Source organism: Cyprinodon variegatus, unplaced genomic scaffold (assembly GCF_000732505.1).
Source record: "Cyprinodon variegatus isolate N-32 unplaced genomic scaffold, C_variegatus-1.0 Scaffold77, whole genome shotgun sequence".
In the NCBI taxonomy this organism is placed as follows: Eukaryota; Metazoa; Chordata; class Actinopteri; order Cyprinodontiformes; family Cyprinodontidae; genus Cyprinodon; species Cyprinodon variegatus.
This window is the reverse complement of record NW_015150530.1, coordinates 548056-563020: the sequence shown is the minus strand read 5'-3', so window position 1 is coordinate 563020 and position 14965 is coordinate 548056. Positions and strand designations below refer to the sequence as shown.

At 42.8% G+C, this 14965-nt stretch overlaps 1 protein-coding gene across 4 annotated transcripts in view; it reads right to left on the bottom strand.

Moving 5' to 3' along the window:
- Positions 1–14965, bottom strand: part of ranbp2 (RAN binding protein 2) — a 27169-nt gene that overhangs the window by 4324 nt on the left and 7880 nt on the right. Inside the window, exons 11-24 of one of the 4 annotated variants that reach the window (XM_015372889.1) lie at positions 14252–14451; positions 13840–13963; positions 11768–11929; positions 11531–11668; positions 10232–10363; positions 9874–10101; positions 9688–9771; positions 9371–9512; positions 8550–8632; positions 6422–8462; positions 3365–5890; positions 1087–1263; positions 752–838; positions 492–667 (exon numbers count right to left, since the gene is read on the bottom strand). In XM_015372889.1, the coding sequence (XP_015228375.1) occupies positions 492–667; positions 752–838; positions 1087–1263; positions 3365–5890; positions 6422–8462; positions 8550–8632; positions 9371–9512; positions 9688–9771; positions 9874–10101; positions 10232–10363; positions 11531–11668; positions 11768–11929; positions 13840–13963; positions 14252–14451 (6300 nt within the window). Of the gene's footprint in view, positions 1–491; positions 668–751; positions 839–1086; positions 1264–3364; positions 8463–8549; positions 8633–9370; positions 9513–9687; positions 9772–9873; positions 10102–10231; positions 10364–11530; positions 11669–11767; positions 11930–13839; positions 13964–14251; positions 14452–14965 lie in introns of all 4 variants that reach the window. The other 3 variants (XM_015372887.1, XM_015372888.1, XM_015372886.1) reach the window with 3 other exon arrangements.

Genomic DNA, 14965 nt, shown 5'->3' with positions numbered 1-14965 from the left:
TTTATATACTAATGCAAATTCTTCTTTGGATCACAAAAGCATTTGAAATGCATTCAACACCTTTTCAGATCAAAATTATGCACCATTTTGTAGCACTCTACCATGTAGATTCCAAAGGAAATCAAGGGAAGTCTGTGAATGTAAATAATGTAAAAATTGACAATCTTCATGTAAATCATTACATCAGATTTAGTTGCCAAACAAAACTAGAAAATGTTGTGAATGTTTTAAACCTAAAAAACTTTCTCACCATTTAGTGAAATCTACATATAAACCATCTGTATCTTTGAGCACAAATCATCCAGAGGCCAGGAAACTGACAGAGCTTCCATGCCTTTAATAATCTAAAATACATTTACTTCAATTTTAGCAGCAGTTGGATCAGGTTGACCTGATGCAGACATGGATGATATGGACGTGTAATGAAATAAATATCAATGCAGAATCTGCTGTGAACTCTGGAACAGATTCTGAGCCTTGTGGGTCATTACCAGGTCTCGGTGGGCTTTACGAACTTCCGTCTCGAAGTCTTCAGGCTCATCGGCGTCTGGGTCGCTGTCCGTGGTGCTCAGGCCACAGAAGAAGGTGGGTGGAAGCTGGAGGCTCTTTGCCTTCACCTCTTCCTCTGGGGTTGGTTTCTTTTCCCAAACAAACTGACAGTCTGACTCTGAAAGCAGCACACAGAGGTTTAAACCACAGCTGTACTGAAAAAAAAACTACTTTAATTAATGTGATGATGTTGGAGATTTACCCTCAGAACAAGCCGCTGCTGCAGCTTCAGGAGGGTCGGGGTAAAGCTTTCCATTCAGGGCTCTAACAGCCGACTCGAAATCCTCGTCTAAAAACAAAAAATAAATTTAGTAAAACCCAACTATGTTTAATTATTTTAGTGAATAAAATCTTACTCAGTATTTGTGTTTCTAACTAATACAGATTCACTGTTTGCTTCTTCTAACTGATAATAGTTTGAATATTAGAAGTAACCGCACTAATACAGAAATTATGTTTGATCGCATACTTGGAGCATTTTTGATGCATTTTACCCAGCATTCTTTATTACTTTCTAGTAAGTCAACTCTGCCTCACCATCAGGTTCATCGTCACTGGTGTAGCCTGGCTCATTCTTGTAGCAGAAGAAGGTGAGAGGCAGCATGAGTTTCCTGGCTAAGGCGGCCTGTTCAGCAGTGGGCTCTCTGACAAACACGATCTCCACATCAGAGTCGTCACCGGACCCTGAGCTGGAAGCTGCAGCCTGAGGAGAGCCTGTTATGCACATACCAGATAGGTAGACATTAAGAAAACAGCTTTGACAATGACAAAACAAACATATTTATCGCCGTTTTAAGTGCCAGGGTTAGATACATCCACACAGTAACATAAAAGTACATGCACAACAATGAAAAGCATGCATGTGATTTACTGTGGTGAGAAACGACAGTTCTAATGCCGTGTTGAAGTCTACCACTTTAAACTGGACATATGGTAGAACTACATTAAACCATTCAAAGCCGTCTCCCTAATTAGCCTCTGCTGAGGTACACAACATCTGCAAATGTCTCACCAGGCAGCAAATTACATTTCATGCTGTTGCTATACATCCAGCACTAAAAATGGCGCTGTGACGCTGGCACAGCGCATGTCTCTCTCAGGGAACATCCTCTGCTCTCAGATCACCTTTCAGGAAACATTTCAGTTTTACTGATGTGCCTCCTGCTGCGGTTCAAATTTCTACTTTGAGTCATGCCAAATAACAGTAATATTTATAAAACATAACAGTAAAGGGATATTTAGCTTAAACTTGGCTCGTTTGAGGAAGATTGCATGCATAGGATATATGAGCAGCCTAAATTATTTGGGTTTAAAGTAAATCAATAACAAAAAATCGTCCAACTGTTCATATATATACAGTCATGGCTAAAAGTGATGGCACCTCTATTTTTTTTCCCCTCACAGAAAGCAAAGAGTTTCCTTTAAAAAAATGTATTTATTTTGTATTGGAACACCAGAAAAGCATGAAAAGAAGAAGCTAATTTTATACTATTTCTTGCAAAACTATAATAACGGGCCAAACAAACTACTTAAAAGGTCATTGCACCTCTGGAAAACAAACACTGTCTTGGACCACTTCTTTTGCTCCAGCTATTTGATATTTAAAGGGTGTCCTCTCCCAGCAGCAGTTTTGAGATCTCTGCACAGGTGTTAAAGGGGATTCAGTTCTGTATGTCCAGCTGGCGACTTCAAAACTGTCAAGTGCTGTTTTCCACCTCTTTCTGAGATTAGTTGGGGTCCTCGTCCTGTTGGAAGACTCATCAGCAAAACTCCGAACCCAGATTTTAGAGTTTTGCAAAAGACGAAGTTAAATTTGGCTTTCTGATGTTCCAACACACAATAACGCTACAATAGATTTTTGTATGGAATGCTTTATTTTCTGGGGAAAATAACCCTAGCGGTACAAACGCTTTTGGCCATGAAAGCATACGCTCCCCGTGACACAGACATTAGTTTTAAAGCTTGCTTGCACACAAGATGCTTACATCTTGTAATGTGATTACGAAATTAGATATGAAGGACTGAACTAAAACACACTCAACATGCAGCATGTTAGCTTCAGTTTGGTTTCTTTGTCCACTCCGTGCAAACAGGTTATTGTTTGTTCTAGTCGGGGTCAGCTGGGTGACAGCTGAGAGGTTCTAACACACACTGCAATGTTTAGAGTACCTGGGGTTTCAAATTGGATGGTGGCTGTGCTGGTCCAAAAGGCCATTGGGTTATCTTTGAAAAGCCTAAAATCCAGCCCTAAAGGATGATGGGTTGTTGTTGGTGAAGAAACACCAATTACAAGGCTGGTATGATCAGAAAAAAAGCCTAGATTTTTCATATGCGCGAAAGCCTAACAGTGCAACAACCTGGTCTTAAATATTTCCCTAACAGCTCTGGGTAGAGGTTCATCTTTAGCATGTAAAACTTCTTATTGTTTAGTGCTTTTTGAAGCGTTTGAGGTGGACAAGTTTAAGTGTGTACTGTTCAAAAACAAGAACCAAAAGCTGCAACTTACAAAAAATACATTTTAAAAATCCACCCTGAAACTGACCAAAGTTAATATGGCTTTCATGCCAAAGCTGAGTGAATGTTAGCTTCTACACAGGAGGGCATCTTCAGACAGCAGTGGTTCTGTTTGCACAGATTAATCTAACAAAATATGACACTTTAAAAATAATAGTAACATCGAGCACAAAAAAAAAAGGTTTTATAAAGAATATTTCTAGTGATGGGTCAAATGTCAGCTTTGATGACTAAACAAAGGGAATAAAAAGCTAGCTTTCACCATCAACCAAAATTAAAATGTGCAATAACTTCTTCTGACCTGTGTGCATTTTGAATGCTGGAGCAGTAACAGGCTTGGAGGAGCTTCCACCTTCTTTGGCCGTCAAACTCGTCACAGATGCAGATGCTTGGGACTCTGATTTAGGAGAACCAAAGATCTTCTGAACAGAATCAGTGCCGAAGACAAACTTTGGTGGGGACACCACGGTCTTCGTGGGATTGATTGGACTTGTGGATCCGGCTGCAGTTGGCTTGGTAACAGGGGGAGTTGCTGTTCGCTCCCGCGTCGTCTCCTCCAGAACAGCAATTGCTGCAGGCCCACAGAGAGACGCAGTAGTGCATTCAGATGGTGCTGCCGGACCGCTTTCTGGTGTTGTAGGGACTCTTGCCGTCACAGGAGTCATTAGTTCTGCTTTTTCATGAGACACCTTGGCCTCTTCAAAGACCTGTTTGAATGTGCTCGCTGACTCTTGTGTCTTAAACCTTACAGCCAGCTGCTCAACTTTACCGTCCCCTTCTTCAGCAAAGTCCAAGGCACTCCAGACCCAGGCCTTCTCTGCTCCCTTCATGGGCTCCAGCTTCATGGCGGCAGAGATCCAGTGGTTGGCACAGAGCTTCAGTACCTGATCTCTCCTCATTATCAACCTGACTCGTTTGGTGTCATAATTCTGCAGAATCTTGAGGTCTCCAATGCCCCTCTCCTTCCACTGCTTAATCTCTTTGTCATAGCGATACAGTTTGGCTCTATGGCTAAAGACCACCTGCTCATTTTCCTCCCCCGTAGAAATCTCCACCAAGTCAGGCAAAGGCACCACTGGTTCAAAGTACTGTCCGTCTCGCTCCTCGTCCTGAGTCGTGTCCTGCTCCTCATCGGTACCCACTGAGGCTCTGCTCAGGTTGAGCTTTGCAGGAGACTTGGAAGGGCTGATTCCAGGTTGGAAACTGAAGCTGAACCCACCTGTGGATTCTCCAAAGCGGAAGAGGTTCTTTCTCAGGGGGCTGCTGGCTACAGGGGTGGTGTAGATGGAGGAGTCAGCAGTATCATCCAAAGCTTCCTCTCGTAGGTCATAATTATCCCACTCCAATGTAGGGCCTGTGGTTTCCCCGTGAGTTCTTATCCCCAGACCGGACATTTCGCCTGTGGCAGAGACGTCCCTCTGCGTATCGTCATCTTGGATCTTCGTCTTCTCGTCGGTCAAAAAGGACTTCAAGTCTTTCAAACCTGACTTCATCTCTTCAGCTTTCTTGATGAGGTGAGCTGTTCGGCCAGTGTCCACAAGCTTATGGGGAGTCTGCAGGGGTATATCCAAAAGAAGTCGCTGACACTCATCAAACTTCTCTTTGAACTCCTTTGCCATCTCCGTGGTTTTAAATTTGGCAGCCAACTGTTCCAGTTTAGCGTCTCCATCTGAGAAGTCATTGGCCAGCCACATCCAGGCCTTGTCTGAGCCAGCCAGGGGCTTCAGGTTAGTAGTGGTGGTGATCCAGTGGTTGGCGCAAACCTTCAGCACTTGTTCCCTTCTCATGAGCACCCTCAGTCGGCCGTTTGTGTTGTTCTTCAGGAACTTGAGGACCCCAACGCCACGTTCTTTCCACTGACTGGTGGCGGTGTCGAATCGAAACAGTTTGACTCGTTGGGAGTAGAGGACCTGTTCGTCTTCCTCACCCGTCACCAGGTCCACCTTCTCAGGCATCTGGATCACTGGTTCAAACTGGATGTCGTCATGCTCTTCCGTTTTATACATGCCTTCGTCTTCCAGGTCATTTGAGGTGTCTGCCTTCGTGGGGGTCGTCTGTGAGAATGAGAATACCTGCTCCCCTGCCCTAGAGAAACCTTTGAAATTTGGATCTTTCTGGCCAAACTGGAAGGTTCCATCTGAGGACTGGGCCAAGTCTGCAAAACTGAAGGCATCTGTGTTTCCAGCTATTAATGGATTGAGATCCTTTTCCTTTTGGTCCACTGAAGGCGTGGACACAGTTTCATTCTGTTTGTGTTTGTCAGCCATGTTTTTCAGGACAGTCGAGGCTGACCCGGGTGGAGGTGCTTTATCAGATGAGGAAGAATCTGCCACAGAGTCCTGAACTCCAAACTTGAAGCCACCAGCTGGGATGGGCATTGTAAAGGAAAAGCCAGAGGAGCTTGTGGTGGTTGGAACAGCCTGAGGAGCTTCAAACTCTATTGCAGCAGATGATTTCTTTTCTTTACTTTGTCCAAACTGAAAAGTCCCACCGCTCCCAAAAGTAAATGCGCCTCCAGCGGGCTGGCTTGATGAGCTCTTGTTTGCAAAGTTAAAACTGAAAGAAGAGGCAGAGGGGGCTGCTGTAACTGAGCTTTTCGCATTTGGGTTTGGGGTTTTACAGGCCGCACATTCATTAGAAGAGGCCTTATTTCTCACGAGGCAGACATCGCAGTCCCACTCTCCTTCTTTCTTGCCAAACATGGTCTCTAAAGAAGGGTTTGGATTTGGAGATTTGCAGGAGGCACACTGAGCTGCTGAGGCTTCATTTCTGACCAAACAGGAGTTGCAGTCCCACATTCCGTCCTTCTTGGCAGACTCAGCCCGAAATCCTGACACTCCTTGAGCATTTGATGCAGCTGGAGCTCCACTGGATAATTTAGAGGCTGTGTTTGGACTTTGGCAAGCAACACATTTATCGGCAGATGCTTCATTTCTTACTTCGCAAACATTACAATCCCACTGTCCAGGCTTCTTGCTGAAGCGTATGGCAAATCCAGCGTCAGGTGCCGATATGGGGGCGTCTGCAGGAAGAGGTTCTGTTTCTGGAGTCATTTGTGCCACTGCAGGTGTTTTCACTGTAGTTTTAGGAGCTTTACAAGAGACACAACTATTTGTCGAGGCCTCGTTCTTTGCAGAACACTTGGCACAGTCCCACTGCTCTGGCTTTGTGGCAAATGGTGAATTAAAGCTAAAACCAACCTGACTACCCGTTTGGTCAGCAGACTTTGTAGCGCTGCCCCCAAATGTAAAGGAGGGGGGCACTGAAGTTCCAAAAGCGCCGAATCCAGCAAACGTGGAGCTTGAACTGGGTGGCTTTGATTTATCTGTACCAAATTTATTGGCAGATTCAGCCCGAAATCCTGACACTCCTTGAGCATTTGATGCAGCTGGAGCTCCACTGGATAATTTGGAGGCTGCGTTTGGACTTTGGCAGGCAACGCATTTATCAGCAGATGCTTCATTTCTTACTTCGCAAACATTACAATCCCACTGTCCAGGCTTCTTGCTGAAGCGTACAGCAAATCCAGCGTCAGGTGCCGATATGGGGGCCTCTGCAGGAAGAGGTTCTGTTGCTGGAGCTATTTGTGCCACTGAGGATGTTTTAACTGTAGTTTTAGGAGCTTTACAAAAGACACAACTGTTTGTTGAGGCCTCGTTCTTTGCAGAACACTTGGCACAGTCCCACTGCTCTGGCTTTGTGGCAAATGGTGAATTAAGGCTAAAACCAAACGGACTATCCGTTTGGTCAGCAGACTTGGTAGCGCTGCCCCCAAATGTAAAGGAGGAGGGCACTGAAGTTCCAAAAGCACCGAATCCAGCAAACGTGGAGCTTGAACCGGTTGGCTTTGATGAAGCACCGAATCCAGCAAACATGGAGCTTGAGCCGGTTTGCTTTGATGAAGCACCAAATCCAGCAAACGTGGAGCTTGAACCGGTTGGCTTTGATGAATCTGTACCAAATTTAAAGGTGAACGGACTGGATTTGGGTTCACCTGTAACCTGAAGTTCTTGTTTTGATGAGGACTGTGGATTGGCAGTGTTGCATGCGGCACATTGCGTAGCCATTGCTGTATTTCTGACACAGCACACACCGCACTCCCACTCGCCCTCTTTAGGGGCAAATCGAGCTGCTAGAGAGTCAAACTCCTTGGAGGTTTCCTCTTTTTTCTCTTGCTTCTGCTTTTCTGGAGATTCCGGCACCACTTTCTGGGCTTCCTCAAACTTGGCTTTGAATAGAGCCGCCTCATCTACAGTTTTGAAGCGAATGGCCAGCTGCTCCGGTTTAGGCTCTTCATCTGCATAGTCGATGGCGTTCCACACCCATGATTTGTCTGAGCCAGCATTTGGTTTCAGTAGCATGTCTGGAGTAATGTAGTGATTTGCACAAATCTTAAGGACCTGCTCTCTTCTCATCAAGAGGCGCACCTTCCCTTTAGTGTTGTGTCTGAGGATTTTAACATTGCCGATTCCTCTTTCTTTCCATTCTTTTGTCTCCGTGTCAAATCGGTAGAGCTTCGCCCTGTTGCAAAACATCTCCTCCTCTTCTTCCTCACCCGTTTTCACATCCACCTTATCAGGAAGGGGGACAATGGGTTCAAAGTGAGGACCGTCCTCATCCTCCTCAGCATGGGTGCTCTCATTGTCACTCTCTGCCAACTTCTCCGGCTCTGATGTCTTGCCAATGCCAAACGCTGGGAGGGTGACTTCACCAAACTTAAACGGCTGTTCCACCTTCCCAAAGACGCCTCCAGCCGCTGTTTTGGAAGTGGAATCTGCAAAAGAGAAGCTGCTTATGTTTTTATTTCCAAACGTAAAGATGCCCTGGTTGCTAGGGGGCTGCTGCTGCGTGGAGGGCTTCTCTGGAACTGTGTCAGTTTTTGCTGGGAGGTCTGACGTGAGGAGGCCGAGCAAACTCTCGCTTTGTTTGGTTTGGGATGTAGATAAACTTAAATCTCTTTCATTGGATTTCAGGTAGGAGTTGAAACTGAAGGGAGGTTGGGGTGTAGACTGAGCTGCTGCCCCTGCTCCGAAACTGGGTACTCTGTGGACATCATCTGAAGCCTGCTGGCTGAAGGAAAGCTTCCCAAAGTCCATGGGCTTCCCTTCCATATTCTTTGGTGGTTGAACAGGGGGTACAGACGGTTTGGTGAAGTAGCCAGGTTCAGGCAGAGTTGGGTTGGTGGTCTGCTGAGGGACATTCTGCCCATAATATTCTTCACTATATGGAGAAAGAAGACCTGTGGCCTGAGACTCAAACCGAAGAGGGGAACTAAAAACTTGTTCTTGGGGAGGGTAGATGCAGGGCGGGGCTGTCTGCAGTGGGGGTGTGTGAGTGGGCGGCTGGTAGGCATACATATGCTGCTGGGGTGGCATACGGTTCACACCATACATTGGACCCTGTGTAAAGACAACCCAGAAAATAGATAAATACTTAACAGTCTGCGAAAGTGTACTTCAATAAATAATGTGTTACACAACAATCACCTTGGTGGGAGTTACATTCGCAGCTGTCCGCAGTAGATACTGAGGGGACTGGTTGTAATAAACAGGAGGGCCTGTGGTAGCAACTTGAAAGAGAGAAAAAAGTTAAAAAACTGAAGGAAACAAACTTCTTTCTGTAATGATGTACCTGCAATAATATTGATAGAATGAAAATTATTTCAGTAGGATCTGAACTTCCTTAAACAATATTATTTAGATTTAATTAGTTACATAAAAAACAAAACAAAACCACAAAATCCACCATATATGATCATGTGATGCACAACAGAAAATGTTCTAACAGAAGGGTTGCCAGTTGCTCTCAGTTAACACCTCTGTTGCCTACCTCTGGTGGTCAGAGGGCCTGGTTTTTATCAATGAGCCCCAGGGAAGCTGTGGCTATGTTTTAGCTCCACACCATCAGTTTACAAATGTGAGAATGACTGAATGTAATAATGCGCTTTGGAGCCTCCAACTTGAAAATGTAATTTACCATTTAGTTCCAAAGGCAATATTTCATCACATATATAGTAAACTTTGAAAACCGTAGGACCTTCAATCAGATATGTTCCATCATCTTCACATCTTGTTCACACATGTTACCCCCATTTACTAATTATTTGGTTTCTAAACACAATTTGAGTGACTAGATTGTGTTAGAGGTGTCGCAGTAAAGAAAAAAAAACAAAAGCAATTCTTGGTGTGGGTCTTGATTATAACTTTAATAAAACCAATTAATTTTGTGGCGTTATTGACAAAATCTGAAACATTCCAGGAGTTTGAAAACCTTTTAAAAATGTTGTAAATCTATGTAGAATACAGACCAGTTAGAGGGGCTCCATGGTAGGACTGGACTGGGGTAAATGGCTCCTGTAAGCTGTCAGCCCTGTAGTTCTCACCATACAGTTTATGGTGCGGAGAACCAGAGTTTACTGATGCATTGTGTTTTAGATCATGGACTTCATTCTGGAGGGAAAAAGGTAAAGTCAGTAAACAAATTAATTTCAGAGCAATTAAATATAAACTGTAGTGACATTTATAAAAATGTTTAAAAGGATTTGTTGTTAAAACAATCCTTATGTAAATACTATTGCTTTTGTGTGCTTGTGGCTAAACAATGTTCTACATCTTTAGTTCTGACCTTGAGGGCTTCCACCTGCTGACATAACATCTGAAGGAGACTTTTCTGGTCTTCAACCCAGTGAGGTGGCGTCTTTGGTGAAATCTGAATGAAAAAAGGGCACATAATAAGAGAAAAATAAGTTTCTATCAATAATCATTCAATGGAAATGATTGACAAATACTTAAACTGGAGGTATGGACTAACCAGTCGTTTGGAGGGAGAAACAATGCTTTTGCTTGGAGAGGGAGAAGCAAACTTAACATGCGATATGCCTGCACTGGTGTCTGTGAGGCGAGCAGGGCTAGAGTGAAGTGGTCCTCGCCGAAGCTCCAGCTCCTGCTGTTCCTCCTCTTCCATGACCTCCCCAGTTTCCCCAAGCTGCTGATTGACGTCGTTCAGGAGGTCCAACACTTCCTCCATGGACACCGGCAGCTGCACCATGTTAGCAAAGACGACCAGATTCAAAGGTTAAAATGTCAAGTCCTGGTTTCAGGTGTTAACATATTATCAACACCCAAGTATGAAACTATTGCTATTTTCATGCTTTAAACTTGCCACACACCTTTTCAATGTCCTCTGCATTGGCATTGTAGATCTTAGACAGATAGTTCCTGAACTTCCTTAGAAAAGTGATACACCTGTCTTGGGTCTCCTCCAAACCATTGCTGGCCTCCTCTGCAAGCCGCTGATATATCTGCCAAATAAATTACAAAACCATAAGCCAACTTTTTGGTGAGCACTGCACAAGCTTTTTAAAGCAAGCCTACAATGAAGAGCAGAAAATGCTAAATGACTAATCCCTGCTGACATAACAGATAAACCTCAGGGTTCGGTCTCTTTTGGTAAAGAAATTTGGCCAGTTCTCATTACGACCCTAATAAAAAGAAACATAAGTAAGTTAAAAAATTTTCTCATCTCCTGAATTGGCTCTGCTTCACCATTCCTGATCCAAAAATAGTACTGGTGTTACAGTAACAGGAAGTGCTGTTTCTTCTCCCCGAAGAGTAAATAATAGACCTATTCCTTAACAACAGTTTCAACATGTTCAGCTAAAGAATACATACAATTATAAGCTGTTTAAAGAGGTAAGGAAATACAAAATTATTCAAAAAGATCTCAATGGACAACTGCAGATTATTAGTTTGTGCCTCGGCTCTAAGACAACAAACTCAATGGGTGTGAAACCCAATATTAAGACAAAAAAGTGATTTGTTAAAAATTGGAAAATAATCAGAATTACCATTTACTTTTAACTATAGGTACAATTTTGCCCAAAAGTTGTAGAATCAAACCATAAAGGAAGAGATTCAATTAACCTTTGATAAAAGCAGATACCCCATGACAAAGGGCTTATTGTCAAATTTCAAGTATTGTCAAATATAATCAATATTTCTTGATTAACAACCAAAATGAATTAAAGATTTGGTTATAAAAAATGTCTACAATTTGAAGTACTTAAATTTACTTTTTGTCTCTATCCCTGTTTGAAGGAGAGAATTAGAGCTAATCCATCATTAAAGATGGATGCATGTATTAATCACAGTTTTCCAATATTGACAAATACAAAAATAAAATGAGTTATAGACCTCAAAATATGAAAATGTGAACAAATTACTAGTCAGTATGTGGATCAGACGTAAAAAGAAATGTCAGAAGCAACAAAAGGTCTAACTGGTGCTTTTCCTAATCCATCTGATCACTTAAACTCAGTTTAACTCATGAACTCATGTCTGTTTAGCAGCTGACTGTAGGCTAGCAAGCATGTTTGGTAACAACCAAAAAAAGAGCGACTGTTATTTTTACTTCTCACACAGTAAGAATCTTGTCGCATCCTGTGCCTGCAGAACAGTAGGTCCTTTACCTGTGCTAAGTGCCAGATGGATGACATGTTATTGATGCTTTCCAAAGTCGCAATAGCCTCCTCTGTTCTGCCTTCAATGTCCAGAAGAACAGCATAAGCTATTTCGGCTTCTTCTTCATAAGCTTTCACAGAAGAAATCTGTGAACATAAAGCGAACAGACGTCAGTAAAACAATAAGGTGCGACTCCGAGTTAGGAAATGAAGCGTCACTTCTTGTTTTCACAGTTTAATAGTTACCTGAATATCCTTAGAAGTAAAGTGTATAAAGAGAGGGTCCAGGGGTTCTGGTATACTCCGTCTGTTTTTTATTTTCTCCAACAGAGGCATAACGACTCGCCAGTAGTGGACGCTGCGGCCAACGTACTCCTTCTGGTCGTAATATGAGTTTATTCCATCACCCTGTGTAGCAAAGCATAAACATTCACATTACAAGAATGAAGATCAGGAGATGAGTAGTGGAAAAGAAAAAAAAAAAACATATGAGGCTGTTTGAGTCGAGTTAATCCTGCTGAGCAGGTGAGGAGAAAAGGAAGGGAAAGGAGCAGGTGTGATGATGTGAGCATCTACAGACACTAAAAATGTTTTTCAGCAGGTTTGAGTTTAACTAGATTCAATATGAAGAGATTTAAGTTGGTTAGGATTACAGATCCTGGTCTTTCAACACATGAACATTTTAAGACTTTGTTAGCTTAAAACTAAACTTTAATATTTCTCAGTAGGATGTCATTAAAGACAAAGTTGCACAAAACTGAAGGAAAATCAATTTTCCCAGTTTTTAAACACACAAAAACCTGAAACAGATTGAATTTTTGTTAGTACCTTGAATGGGCCACTCTAAAAATTTTAATTCCATGCAGCTCTGGTTTAATTGTTAAGGTTCTTAAACTTCTGCCTGGGTCTAAAGTCTGTTGCTGCTTCCAACAGGCCACTTTAAATATCATCCACTGAACTTCTATTACCCCTTTCCCACTGGCTGAAAAACCGGTTTAACCCGGGAATATTCAGCTTTAAGTGGCAGTGGGAACAGCTCACTGACCCACGTTGACCGTGTCAAACAACTCGGCAAGAGATGCAGATTAAAATCTACTTCAAACGGCTCGGCTCCGATTGGTATTCAGGTCGAATCCTGACCTGAGTCGATCCAAAAATTTACATAATACCATTGAGGACAAGGTACGGACGTCAACACGCTCCGCCAGTCGCTTCTGTCCTAACGAGCCAAAACAACTCTGCTTACATTCAATGAACATGAAGCAGCTTTGGACGGACAAAAGAGCAAAACAGTAAAGGCTGCTGACCACGCCCTGGCTTCCTGCCATGTTGCTCCGCATAGTTTCCCGATTTCTGTTGCACTGTTGAGATGATCAATGCTAACCCAGCATGACGGCTTCATCAGAGAAGCAGCAGTGGGACGAAGGAGGCCATGCAGATTGCTGGCGAGTCATTTGAAAAATTTACAGGTTAACCCGTGTTTGAAAAACCAACTTTAACCCACTAGTTTCATTGGGAAAGAGGCTTCATTAACTCCAACAGCATTCTTGTACCATTAAAAAAAGAATCCCACAGCATCATGCTGCCACCACATTGGCGGCTGTGGTGTTCAAAACCTTTGTTTATTCTGTCAAAGATTGTCATCTTATAGGCAGTTTTAAGGAGTACCCAGTGGTACTTTGTGTAGCAGGGGGTTGCTACAACTTTTTCAGTTACTCGAGCCCTTCTTATCAAAGGTGCAGTAGGAGATCTTTTGTGACGCATTTTTTACTATTTGGCTTGTAGATCTACCCACAGCCGCATAGCAAGCAGTGAAATAGAAGGTCTTGAAGTGAAACAAAGAAGAAAAAAAAGTCCCTGCTACAGTGAGAAATTAATAAGTAATGCCCAGCAATCAAAACAGGGTCCTTGGGCCAATATTGGTTCCTGACACGTCCATCAGGGTCGTCCGTTTCTCTCTCCCCCTGTGTGCGTACCCTGACACATACTATTTTTCCAAGATCTTATACGGCACCTTTAACTTCTTACCTGCCTTTTTAATTAAAGACACCAAATTTGATTTAGGAGAACCAGAGTAAAAGTGGTGGCTCCACAACTCCTCACAGTTTAACCATGCATCATTTTCTTTCTACTTTGTTGTCTTAAAAATTTAGAATCAGCATTAAACAAGTTTTAAATACATCAAAGCTAATACATCAAAGATAAAGATGTCAAAATACTTTTGCATCTCAATTTATAAAAGTGGAGACTAATGCGTTCCCCCGGTGATTTGAGATTCAGTGGAGGTACCTTTCTATTAATGCGAGTGTTTGACGTACCGTCTGGCTGAGCCTCTGCGCCCAGTGGATCACCAGCGCCGGTTGAAGCCCGTGTTTCTCTCCAGCTCTCAGAGTGTTCAGTCCATGTTGAATAACCATTCGCAGCTTGGCTGATGTACCAGGACTGCAATTAAACCACACATTTTTGTTTCATCACTATTTGATACAGCTGGGACAAGTAAAAACTTTAGCCTTTCATATGATGAAAATTACAGTTTTTAAGAAAATTGCTTCTTTTCAATTAGTCAGTAAGATAAATCAACTTTAGACTATAAATAATGATAAAAAAATAAGGATTAAAACAGGAAATGGGTCAAACACTGCTGAGTTTCTCCATCCACTGGTTTGATAATATAAACCTGATCTTTAAGTCTTTGGTGCCACATCTGCTGTATTTTCTTCTGATACTCACGCGGCTCGTTTGTGAATGAGGCTGTAGATGGCGTCCCACCACTCCCTCTGCCTGTCTGTGGTCAGGAGGCGAAGCAGAGGAAGAGGAAGGCAGCGGGGCTCGAAAAGTTGCTGCTGCTTCTGTGGGCTCAGGCTGCGGCTGATCTTTGCCGTGTCCTGAAGCTGACAGTGGCTGCAGAAAACCACCCCATTTAGAAACACCTGAATGCAGCAAAACAAAGAAAATAACTTAGTTTTTGTGCATTTCAGGGACATAAAGAATAATATAGTACATTGCGTAAGAAAAAGAGCATAAACAACATTTCAGGCTGAGTCTGCAGAAAAGTTTATATCCATTAAGGTCTGAGGAAAAGGTTCTGTCATGCATTACAGACTGTAATAGAGGATGACTTGATATTCGATACGAGTCTTCCTTCCACCTTGCTCTGCGGCCTGGATTATATTTCTCCATCAAGGTTTTGATCTGTGCTACCCTAAAGCAGTTTCTAATATTTAGCAGTGAAAGACCTTCTGTCTGCACTTAGCTGCTCTGTCCCTAATTCAATCTTAAATCAACCCTCTCATGGTGCTATATATATATTTTATCTACTACTCTTTGAGCTACACAAAAATAAAAAAGCAGTTTGAGCTTTAACAGGACGATTTTGAAGGATGGCGTCTACAAAGAAACAGACGAATAGCTCAAAATCATTTTAAAGTGATTTGATTGGTATTT